The 12,329-nt window shown below is 49.9% G+C and overlaps 1 protein-coding gene across 1 annotated transcript in view; it reads right to left on the bottom strand.

Annotated features, from left to right (window-relative positions):
• LOC141936014 (olfactory receptor 14A16-like) overlaps positions 1 to 11,632 on the bottom strand; it is a 41,724-nt gene extending 30,092 nt beyond the window's left edge. Inside the window, exon 1 of the mRNA XM_074852749.1 lies at positions 11,557 to 11,632. Within this exon, the coding sequence (XP_074708850.1) occupies positions 11,557 to 11,632 (76 nt within the window). The remainder of the gene's footprint in view (positions 1 to 11,556) is intronic.
• Positions 11,633 to 12,329: the final 697 nt, after the last annotated feature.

Raw genomic sequence — 12,329 nt, 5'->3', positions numbered from 1 at the left:
GGCCACTTCAATCCCTTTTTCTGGACCTGCAGTTCAGGAACTTGGCACCAGAGGGCTCATTAACACGCAAATCCCCCTGACAAGCCAAGTCTCTGGGCATCACTTAATTCCTCACTTCTGAAATATTAATTTGAGAGCTTTCAGGTGTGCAGTGAACGTGAAAAGCTTTCAGCACTAAATGTCAATGAGAAACAATTTATTCTTTTTCCACTACTCCTTGTTTTTCTGCTCACACATGAAGTGACATCAGCAAACTCCAATGGATATTGATCCTGAGCATCTCCTGATAGAGGCTGAACATGTCGGGAAGTCCAGACCCTCTATGTCAGACACTCTGTGGGCAATCTTTGTCCCTGCCTCCAACTCCACATTTCTCTCATCAGTCCCCCGGGACTTCCAGCACCTTTGTTCAAATCTGAGCTTTCTCCACAGCAGCCTGTAGCTGCATCTTTCAGACCTTTGTCACCAACTCCCACCTGCTGTACTTAGAGAAGGACCTGCACGGAGACACAGAATGAAATTTAATTGCCAAAAATCTAAATCAGCGGAAGGCATGGTTCAATGAAAAATAAAATACAATCCTCTGCTGTAATATTAAGTCCACCTTACCTCCTCTGATGGCCACTTTCCACAGTGGAGATGGCCTTAGACCAAAGGAAAACACACTTGCCAAGCAGAGACCCCAAGAACCCCCAAAGCATCCCCTGCCCCAGACTCTGTCCATATTCACTCACAGACACTCACACCCTGAAGTCACGAGCTCCCTTGAGCTTCCCATCTGCATCCCATCCCTTCCCATTCCCATCTGCAAACCCATCTGTTAAACAGGACTGGACTCAGCATTGGCCCCTGGGGGTCACCACTGGTGCCCTGCTCCCAAGGGGACTTTGTGCTCTTGGCCATGGCCTTCTGGATCCGGCCATTCACCCTGTTTCCAGTCCACCTCACTCACGCCTATCAGGGTGTGACGGGATGCAGCGTGAAAAGAATTGTTGCTACGGAGGTGAAACACCTTCCCTGCTCTCCCCTCATCCACCAGCTGAGGCATCTCATTGCTGTGGTGGGTTAACCGTGGCTAATCACCAAACTGCCACCCAGCTGCTGGCTCACTGCCTCTCCCACCCCAGTGGGATGGGGGAGAAAATAGGAAGAATGGGAATGAGAAAGCTGCTGTGTGGGGACAAGGAGAGGGAGATCACTTCCCAGTTCCCATTGCAGGCAAGACTTGACTGGGGGAAATTAACTCAATTTATTTTTAAGTAGAACAGATATATAGTTATGAATTCAGGTCATAAGGGAAAAAGGAAAAACATTAAAACACATTTCCTATTTCACTGAGCTTCATTCCTTCACTCCAGGCTCCTCTCCCCCATCCCGATCAGTGCAGGGGTATTTGGGATTGGGGGTCACAACCAGTACATAACAGTATTTCTCTGCTTCTCCTTCTTTCCCACAGTTTTTCTCTGCTCTGGCACTAATCCTCCATGGGCTGCAGGGAAGATCTGCTCCACCATGGAGCACCTCCACCTCTTTCTCCAAACTTGATGTTCCCTCCGTGGTTTCTCAATGTGTTTGTCCCTCCACCTCTACTGATCTGGTGCTTTCTGCCCTTTCTTGAATGTATCTTCACAGAGGCACAACCAGTTTTGCTGATGGGCTGATCTGTGTCCTGCCTTGAGACCATTGTGGAGCTGGAAACAGATCTGTCTGGCACAGGGCAACCCCTGGCCTCGTCCCACAGAGCCACCCTTGCAGCCCTCCAGCTACCAACCCCTTGTCACATACACCCCATACAGTCACCCACTGTGGAAAGGGCAGGTGCAAAAGACTTTTTTTTTTTTTTTTTTTTTTTTTTGCTGTTGAACTAAGTTTCTTTTGCTATTCTTTGTTGGCAATTGAGAAACAACTTCCTGTGAGTGTGTGTGCAGCCAGTTCTCCAAATAGAGCAGGTGGGAATTGGTGCAAATGAGCTGCAACCTTCAGTTACAGACAGAAAGACTGGATCTGAAGAAGCCCAGGGGGCTGAGAAGAGAGACCTCAGTGGTGGGGACATAGTGACAAAGGTTGGCCATAGAGTGTGTGACCTCACTGACCTTGCTTTTCCTACATGATTTTTCAGACTCCGTCAGGGCACACACAGGGTCAGTATCAATTGGAGAATGCAGGTATTTCTTGATCTGGAAGGTGAACACTGAAGAAAATAGCAACCGAAATATTTTATCATTCTTTAATATGTAAATCATTCTTTTTTAGGCTACACTCTGGAAATGTCTCTACTTGCAAGAATTGAAGAATTAATAAAAATTATGCACAGAGACATTGCTTCTTAGAGGACATGGCTGTCTCCCCCACAAGCTGTCCTACAGTGTGGAAACAAAGAGCTTCACTCCACAGTCAGAACTCAGTATAACTGTTCAGCAGGGATTCTTTATTCGCAGCGCTGGGCAGCACTGGGGATCGCTCCACCACAAGTGCCGCACTTACTAACAAAACACTGACTAATATACACAAAAAGCACACATATGCATCAGATTTCTTAGAAAAGGCAGTCTGATGTTAATGGGTTCTTAGAATTCATCTACATAGTCTTAGCATGCGTAGTAAACATAGAGTGAGGGTCTCCTCCCCTCCTTAGGGATCCACAGAGTCTTCCTCACACTGTCCGTTAATGAACCTTAGGTTTCTTGTGTCCGTATCTGGTCATAGAGTGACCTCATCCGTCCTTCAGCTCCTGTTTGTTCCAAGGAGGTCAGTTCAGACCAGCTTCCAGTCGCTTCTCTTGACACTGACGTCTTCTTAGACACTTGATTTCTTTAGGTTCCTGCTATCAGGGATGTACTCAGGGAGTTTTTCAGACTGTCCAAGGTCTGTCTTATCTTTACTAGGCAAGGAGTTAAAGGTTTCAAAACATCTTACAAGTGGGTAATGACTACAGAGGGTAGTTAGGAAAAACTATAAATGAAATTACATACATTGCTGTAAAGTATGGGAAAAATAAAAGCTACTAAGACACAAGTGATGGTTAACGTTAAAACTAAGTGTCCTACTTTACAGGTCCCTGTACATTAGCAATTTCTTGTATCAACTTCCCTTCAATAAGGGCCTGACAGGATTCACCCATGAGGGCTGAGGAAACTAGCTGATTTCATTGCAGTGCCATTAGTGGTTATTTAAAGATCTTGGGGATCAGGAGAGACTCCAGAGGTGTGGAAGAAAGAAGTGTCAGACCCATGTCCAAGAAAGGTGAGAAGGAGAATCCAGGGGATCCAGTCAGTCCTTCTGCCATAGCCTCCTCCTGACAAAGTTTGGGCTAGATAAGTGGAAAGGACGTGCATTTAGAACTGGCTCAGTGGCTGAACCCAGAGGGCTGTGGTCATGGGCACAAAGTCCATTCAGAGGCCAGTTGCTAGTGGTGTGCCCCAGGAAGCAATGAAGAGTGTTAAACTTGTTCATTCTGTGACCTAGATGATGGGTTGGAGTGCAACCTCCAGAAGCTTGAGGATGACACAACATTAGGGAGGAGTGGTGAATGCACCAGGTAGTGTCACTGTCACTGAGAGGGACCTGGACAGGCTGGTGAACAGGGATGAGAGGAACCTCACAGAGGTCAACAAAGAGAAATGCAAAGTCCTTCCCCTGGGGAGAAATAAACTCATGAACCAGAACATGCTGGTTTCTGAGTGACTGGGAAGCAGCTTTGTGAAGAAGGACCTTGTGGTCCAAGTGAACAACAAGCCGAACACGTGCCAGCAGTGCATGCTTGTGGCAAGGGTGGCCACCAGCCTCCTGTGCTGCATTAGGAAGAGTGTTGCTGGGGGTGGGGGCAGTTATCCTGCCCCTCCACTCAGCACTGGTGAGACCACTTCTGGAGTACTGGGGCCAGTGCAGGACTCCCCAGTATGGGAAAGACATGGACTTCCTGCAGGAAGTCCATCTTAGGGCCAGTGAAGATTATTAAGTGATTTGAGCACCTCTCTAGTTCCCTGAGAGAGCTGGGACTGTTCAGCCTGAAGACAACAAGACTCAAGGGGGATCTCATCATTGTGTACAAATATTTGAAGGGAGGGTGTAAAGAATCACAGAATCACAGACTGGTTGAGGTTGGAATGGGACCACTTGAGATCATCTGACCCAAACACCCTGCTCAACCAGGATGCAGAGCCCAGAACTTCCCTGGGTAACCTGTGCCAGTGCCTGGCCACAGTGAAAAAGCATTTCCTGATGTTCCCAGAGAATCCCCTGTGTTCCCTCGTGTGCCCACTGCCTCTGGTCCTGTCACTGAGCACCACTGAAAAGAGCCTGGCTCCACCTCTGCTCACCCTCCCTTCAGGGGTTTCTAGACTATAAGAAAGTCCCCCCTGAGCCTTCTCTTCTCTGGCCTAAACAGTCCCAGCTCTCTCAGCCTTTCCCCACATGTGAGGTGCTCCAGTCCCTTCATCATCCTTGTGTATGTCCCTGTCTCTCTTGTACTGGGAAGCCCAACACTGGACTCAAGGCTTTTCCAACCTAAATGATTCTTTGATTCTGTAACTCCGTAACTCCTTTCACCACAACTCTTTGGGCCCGGCCATCCAGCCAGTTTTTTGACCCACCGTATCATGTGCCCATCCAAGCCACAAGCAGCCAGTTTCACCAGGAGAATGCTGTGGCAAACGGTGTCAAAGGCCTTATTAAGTCAAGGTAGACAACATCCACAGCCTTTCCCTCATCCAATAAGCAGGTCACCCTGTTGTACAAGGAGATCAGGTTTGTCAAGCAGGACCTGCCTTTCCTAAACCCATGCTGACTGGGCCTGATCATCTGGTTGTCATGCATGTGTTGGGTGATGGTAAATATAACTGACTCTGGTTTGAGCAGAGGGTCTACAAGGTCTACACTGAACCTCAATGATCTTATCCTATGATCTCTTACCCAGTAATTGCAGATGTTTATGGGGCACAGATCCTCCCGTATTTTATGCAACCAGCTAAGATAAATCTGATGAACACGTATTCCACGGAACTGACTGCAAGGGGAGCCTGGGAGGCACTGCCTCTGACAGCTCTACATTACCCCTGTACCTCACTGCATCCAGCTTTAACACCCCTAAAGGCCATGGTCTGCACACTGAAGCTCGTACTCATAGGTCTTGGGAGTCAGAGAATGCGAATGCCAGCTCTGAGTTAAATACATTCCCGATGTTCATGGACAGCAAGGAGTTTCTCCTTCTGGTGCATTCCCATGCCACGTGGACTCCACCTGGGATTAGTCTCCCCTTATTTGAGACAACCGCTGTGTGGGTGTCTGTCCACTCTTGCTCATACAAGCTTCTCTTGCAGTTGACGGTGGGTCTTCAACCTCCTCCACTGTAATTCATTCCATACAGATTTTAAATCACTTGGTTCCTTGGTAGTCTTGGCCTCCAGGCACCTGCTCAGCCCTCACACAGCCTGGGTGTTGGCTCACTCCTGGGCACTTCTTTCCAGGTGAGCCCCCTCCAAGTTGCAGTCCCAGGGGTGGTTCTGAGGGGAGATGCTGCCTGGTGTCAGGTCTGCTCCAGAGCAGACAGGGCTGAGCAGGGTGTCCATGAGCGGGGCCTGCCCTCCTGCCTGCTGCACCTGGTCGGGGGGCTGGAACAGAGGGGTCCTCAGAGCCAGCACCCAGACAGGGACCTTTCCCCTCACCCACCCCTCCCTTTTTGGACACAGGCAGGTGATGACTGACTAGGGCTGCACTCTGATACTCATGAACAAGGCAGAACTGGAGGAGGATGTGAATGTTGAGGGCAGCCATGGCTGCAGTGACCATGGCAGAGGAAAAAGACAAAGAGCAGAATGACAGCCTTGGCCTGCAGCACAGCACATTTCACATGGTTCAGCATCTGCTTGTGGGGATCTTGGAGAGCCAAGATCAATGGAACCATCTTGGATTTTTGGGGACAACAATATCAAAGCCCAGCAACACCTCAGTCTGTTGTACTGTTAGTTGAGCAGGGCCTAGGTGGAGGCTGGTGGGGACGGACAGCAATCTTCTGGCAGAAGCATTCACACACCAGAAAGCATTGCAGAGGGTGGGAGAGGGAACAGCTTGTCCAGGAGGCAGATACACACATGGCCTTGGGGTACAGGGGTGGAGGCAGGAAAAGCAAAGTTCATCTGATTTGGAAACCTGGAAAAGGCTGAGAAACTCATTGCTTTCCCATATGCTTTTCCTTTTAAAATTTACCCTCAGACCTCCCTGGTCCTTGAGTCTCTGACCAACATCTCTGCAGGCAGGGCTGCACCCATGGCAGAGGAAGGTGTGTCTGGGGATCACTTGCACCACCTGGGCACACACAGCTCCATGGGAGCAGAGGGGATGTGCCCAAGGGTGCTGGGAGAGCTGGCTGGGGTCATTGCAAGGGTGCTCCTGGTCACCTTTGAAATGTCAGGGCAAACAGGGTGGGAAATGGCAGACACTGCACCCATTTTCAAGCAGGGCAAGAAGGAGCATCCATGGAACTACAGGCTGGTCAGTCACATCTCAGTCCCTGAGAAGGTGATGGAGCAAATTCATTTGAGTAATTCCTTTGCCCACATCCATCAGCTGTTTCTCTCTGAGATGCCCTGGGGTAGCTGAAGTACCCACAGGGTGCTTGGAAAGGTGACCCAGGACCTATGGGAACCCTTTTGGAGCATTCCCTGGTCACCAGGAAAAGGACCTCCAGACACCTCAGTGGAGACAACTCCTTTGTCTCTATTGACTGGGAAGGGAAGTCCAGAAAACTTGATTTGACATAGACATCTGCCCAGAGGTGTCTGATGTTGGGGGAGAGCAGTCTTCTCCATTTCTTTACCTACAAAGGAGTCACTCTTCATTTACCCTGGAGGGAATAAAAAAGGAGTGTTCATGGATGATCCAGAGACCCCTTTGAGTAGACACTAACACAGATGTGTTGAGACAAGTGCAAATCTGGCCACCCAAACCCAGGGTGTTTCACTGCAGGTGGTCACCCAGCTTCCCCGTATCAGGGGAGAGAGCCTGACACTTTAGTGGTGACTCTCTTTGTGCAAGGGGTGAGGAGTGGCAAGGATGCTGCTGGGTGGGGAGGGGTTTTAGTGTGCTGGAATTCCTGCAAGACATAGAAATATCTTTCTTCTATGCTGCAGGCCTGAGTATGTTAGAAATGTTTAGGAAATGTGAATAAAAATAAAACAAAAGCAATGAGGAAAGAAGAAAAGCAAAGAATATATTTAATAAAGCTTTCAGCTTTTTTTCCATTTCACAGAACCACAGAATCAACTAGGTTGGAAAGGACCTTGAAGATCATCTAGTCCAACCATTAACCTAACACTGCCAGTTCCCATCTACACCATATCTCTCAGCGATATATCGACCCTACTCTTAAACACCTCCAGGGATGGGGACTCCACCACCTCCCTGGGCAATCCATTCCACTGCCTAATAACCCGTTCTGTAAAGAAATACTTCCTGACATCTAGTCTAAACCTTCCCTGGTGCAACTTGAGGCCATTCCCTCTTGTCCTATCACTTGTTACTTGGTTAAAGAGACTCATCCCCAGTTCTCTGCAACCTCCTTTCAGGTAGTTGTAGAGGGTGATGAGGTCTCCCCTCAGCCTCCTCTTCTCCAGACTAAACAACCCCAGTTCCCTCAGCCGCTCCTCGTACGACATGTGCTCCAGACCCTTCACCAGCTTCGTTGCCCTTCTTTGGACACGCTCGAGTAATTCAATGTCCTTTTTGTAGTGAGGGGCCCAAAACTGAACACAGTAATCGAGGTGCGGCCTCACCAGTGCCGAGTACAGGGGTAAGATCACTTCCCTGTCCCTGCTGGCCACGGTATTTCTGACACAGGCCAGGATGCCATTGGCCTTCTTGGCCACCTGGGCACACTGCTGGCTCCTGTTCAGCCGGCTGTCAATCAACACCCCCAGGTCCCTCTCTGACTGGCAGCTCTCCAGCCACTCCTCCCCAAGCCTGTAGCGCTGCTGCGGGTTGTTGTGGCCCAAGTGCAGCACCCAGCATTTGACCTTATTGAACTTCATACAGTTGGCCTTGGCCCATCGCTCCAGCCTGGCCAGATCTCTCTGCAGAGCCTCCCTACCCTCGAGCATATCAACACTCCCACCCAGCTTGGTGTCGTCTGCAAACTTACTGAGGGTGCACTCGATCCCCTTGTCTAGATCATCAATAAAGATGTTGAACAGGAGTGGCCCCAAAACCGAGCCCTGGGGGACACCACTCGTGACCGGCCTCCAACCGGATTTTATTCCGTTCACCACCACTCTCTGGGCCCGGCCATCCAGCCAGTTTTTTACCCAGCAAAGCGTGCGATCATCTAAGCCTCGAGCAGCCAGTTTCGCCAGAAGAATGTTGTGGGAAACGGTGTCAAAGGCCTTGCTAAAGTCAAGGTAAACTACATCCACAGCCTTTCCCTCATCCAATAAGTAGGTCACTTTGTCGTAGAAGGAGATCAGGTTTGTCAAGCAGGACCTGCCTTTCATAAACCCATGCTGACTGGGCCTGATCCCCTGGTTGTCCTGCATGTGTTGTAAGATGGTACTCTGGATGAGCTGCTCCATCAGCTTCCCGGGTATTGAATTCAAGCTGACAGGCCTGTAATTTCCTGGATCATCCTTCCGACCCTTCTTATAGATGGGCGTCACATTGGCCAGTTTCCAATCTGTCGGGACTTCCCCGGTCAGCCAGGACTGCTGGGAAATGATGGAAAGCGGCTTGGCGAGCACCCCAGCCAGCTCCTTCAGCACCCTCGGGTGTATCCCATCAGGTCCCATAGACTTGTGTGTGTCTATGTGATGTAGCAGGTCACTGACTCTCTCCTGGATTGCTGGGGGGTCGTTCTCCCAGTCTCTGTCCTCTGGCTGAGGGGGCTGGATTTCCTCAATACAGCTAGTCTTGTTATTAAAGACTGAGGCAAAGAAGGCATTTAGTACCTCAGCCTTCCCCCCATCACTTGCTACCAAGTTTCTTTCAGCATCCAGCAGGGGGTGGAGACTGTCCCTGGTCTTCTTTTGCTGTTGACATACTTATAGAAACATTTCTTGTTATCTTTGATTGCTGAAGCCAGATTAATTTCCAGCTGGGCTTTGGACCTCCCGATTTCCGCCCTGCATAGCCTCACAGCCTCTTTGTAATCACTGTGAGTGGCCAGTCCCTTCCTCCAAAGGCTGTAGATGTTTATTTCATCAACATTTGTTGATGTTTATTTCATCTTTAATTTACTTTGCTTTGTTTTGATATATCACTCTTTGGGCGATATCATGAACATTTTTTTAATTATGATTTTGAAAGACAAAAATATTTCCAGACCCAGGGTGGGATGTAGCTACAGGGACACCGATGTTCTATGTCACAGGGAAAGAGATGCCTGGTGACAGTGCAGGTGTCCTGGGCCCCTCTGCCTGGCCTCTACCGATGTCCATGGTCAGACAGCTGAGCTCTGCCTGGAAAGGGGAAGAACTGCCTGACACTTCTAAAAAACACCTGAGCACCTTTTCATCAGCTGAGGTGATTGAAAACTTTGAATAAAGTGATGATGTTTTTCCACCATGACCACATGGGAATTTCTAGGAAGTGTATGAACTGAAACTGAAGCTCTGAGCTTCAGGGAGTCAGAAGCCTGCCCTTGTCTCTCAGCAGTCTAATTCTCTCTTCAGCCACCTCCTTCACTGTGTTCATATCTCTCATTTCCCATGGATCTGTCTGAAACATTGCTAGTGAGGTTCTCCCCTGGGGATGGTGAACCTCAGTGGAGGCAGCTTCCCCTTAGCACACAGCTGAGCAGTGGTGGTTGCTGTTTGTTAAACTCTCCCATGTTTTCCTTCTGTTTGTTTGCAATGAAGAGAAATTCTGCTGTGCCCGTGTGCAGCCAGGTCTCTGAGGGAAGCCAGTGGGAGCTGGTGCAGAGGAGCTGTAACCTCCAGCTGCAGCTGGGGTGGAGAAGTCTGATGTCAGGAGAAGTGCTGCAAGTGCCAGGGGGCCGATGGGAGAAATGGCCGGGCTGGGGAGGTGAGGAATCAGGTTGTCCATGGAGTGTCTGACCTCCAGGAGGAGCTGGTCCTACCCCTCCTGACAGCAGGAGGAGACCCCCTGCATCAACATCAATTAGAGAATGCTGCCATCACTGCTGCTGTTAAATGAAAAAGTAATACAAGACACTTAAAAATAAACAATACTTCTGTATTAAATACTCAGAGAAATCTTCCACAGCATGTAGACTCCAGAGATGTCTCCAGTAAGCTACCCAAGAGTTAAAGACTGAAGAAAATAATTGGAAGAGACATGGCTTTTTGCATTTTCATGAGCCCCATGGTGTCTTTGGTGCTGAGACCATGAGCCTGAGACACTGAGAGGAGCCTGAACCAACGGCTGAAGAAGTCAATGTCAGAAGCAACACCTACAGTTCCCAGGAGTGTTACTGGGTCCCACTGAGGGCCATCCCCAACAAAGCCTCCCCAGGGGCTGGTTAGAGCACAAAGGTGGAGGCAGGAATGAGAGGTAGCAAGCCCAATGTAAAGGTGGTTCTGATGCTCAGTCTGCCTTCATGTGTTGAAGCCAAAGGGCCAAAGCCTGACCCGCAGCCCCTGGGAAGGGAGATCCTGTCCCTCCCACATTGCCCAGGGCTCTTCCTGGGGCAGTGTCATGTGGCAATGTGTGGTGCCAAGGCCGGACTAGGGTATGGCACTGATGGGTCTGTCCTGGGTGGGGCAAGGAGGCCATGAGCTCCTGGTGCCATAAGGCTGAGGTTTGTCCTGGTAGGCCTTAGCTGCAGAGGCAACAACCATAGGCAAGGAGAAAAGTCCTTGGCCCTGTTGGGGGATCTCAGCTATGCCAGAGCCTTCAGCTGTCTCTATCACAGGCTGTGCTCAGCATCCCACACCTGCAGCTCTTTCCCTGCAGGCTCTCAACATCATCCTTTCTTCCCCACCTTGCTCTCACCTCAGCATTTCCCTGCTCTTCCTGATATAGAATAGGAAAGAATAAATAGACTACGTCTGTTGGAAGGGACCTGCAACGATCATCTAGTCCAACAACCTGACCAATGCAGGGCTGGCCAAGTTAAGGCTGTTATTAAGGGCATTGTCCAAATGCCTCTCAAACACTGACCAGCTTGGGTCATCGACCACCTCTCTAGGAAGCCTGTCCCAATGTTTGTCCACTGTCTTGGTAAAACCAATGCTTCATCATGTCCAGGCTGAACCTCCCCTGCCACAGCTTTGAACCATTCCCACACATCCTATCACTGGATCCCAGGGAGAAGAGAGCAGCACCTCCCACTCCATTTCCCCTCCTCAGGAAGCTGCAGAGAGCAATGGGGTCGCACCTCAGCATCTTCTTCTCAAAGCTAGACAAACCCAGAGTCCTCAGCTCTTCCCCATGTGACATTCCTTCCAGCCCTGTCACCAGCTTTGTTGCCCTCCTCTGGGTGCATTCAAGGACCTTCACCTCCTTCTTCAGTTGTGGGGCCCAGCACTGCACACAGTACTCAAGGTGAGGCCACACCAACACTGAATATCTCTCCATCCTCCCTGGCTCTTCCTTGAAACACAAACCTACGGGATGTTCCAGACTCCTTCTCCATGTCTTGTTGCCTCACAACATTGCCCTTGGGGTGACAATTCTTTAACGTCATGACCATTTGCAACCTCCCAAGGTACACTTTGTTCCATTATGTCTTTCTCATGCTGTTTTCCACCACGAAGAGAAGCCCCATCACCTCTGAAACCACCCTTCAAGCACTCTCAGGCTAATCCTTTACTGCCTGCAACCTCCCTCCCATTGCCCCAAAGATGCCCTTGTCCCTCCGCCTCTACACACAGGTCATGTGCTTGAGGCCCCATACCCCATCTTTGCAGACATCCCCTTAGCACTCTCCACCTCCTCCCAACTCCTACAAAATAGGAGCTGCACAGAGGGACACATCTGTGTGTGTGGAGCCACACCAGTGCTGAGGTGAAGGGGAAGCCAACTCAGGTTTTCTGGGTTGCCACATTCTTCCTAATGCAACCTCCTAGGCAGCTGGCCTTTTTCCTGGGGAGCATGCACCACCGGCTCGTGTGCCGTCCCTCCTAGTGCCCAGGCCCTTCCCTTAGGGTCACTGCTCAGCTGGGCAAGTCCTTGCTGGCCCTGATGCACGGGGTTATTCTTCCTCCCAATGAAGGTCTGGCCACGTCTCCTTGGAAATGTCAAGAGGTTTTTATTTTATTTTTATTTTTTATTTCCTCAAGGTCCTCCTGGACTAGAAGCTCCACTTGTTCAGCTGTTAATGTCTGTGTGCTGATGGCTCACCCTGACTGAGGTGTGTCTCACACAATAACAGCAAGAGGAGT

The sequence above is a fragment of the Strix uralensis genome, chromosome 31, assembly GCF_047716275.1.
Source record: "Strix uralensis isolate ZFMK-TIS-50842 chromosome 31, bStrUra1, whole genome shotgun sequence".
NCBI lineage: Eukaryota > Metazoa > Chordata > Aves > Strigiformes > Strigidae > Strix > Strix uralensis.
Note: the sequence above shows the minus strand (reverse complement) of the source record. Positions and strands in the feature narration are given on the sequence as shown.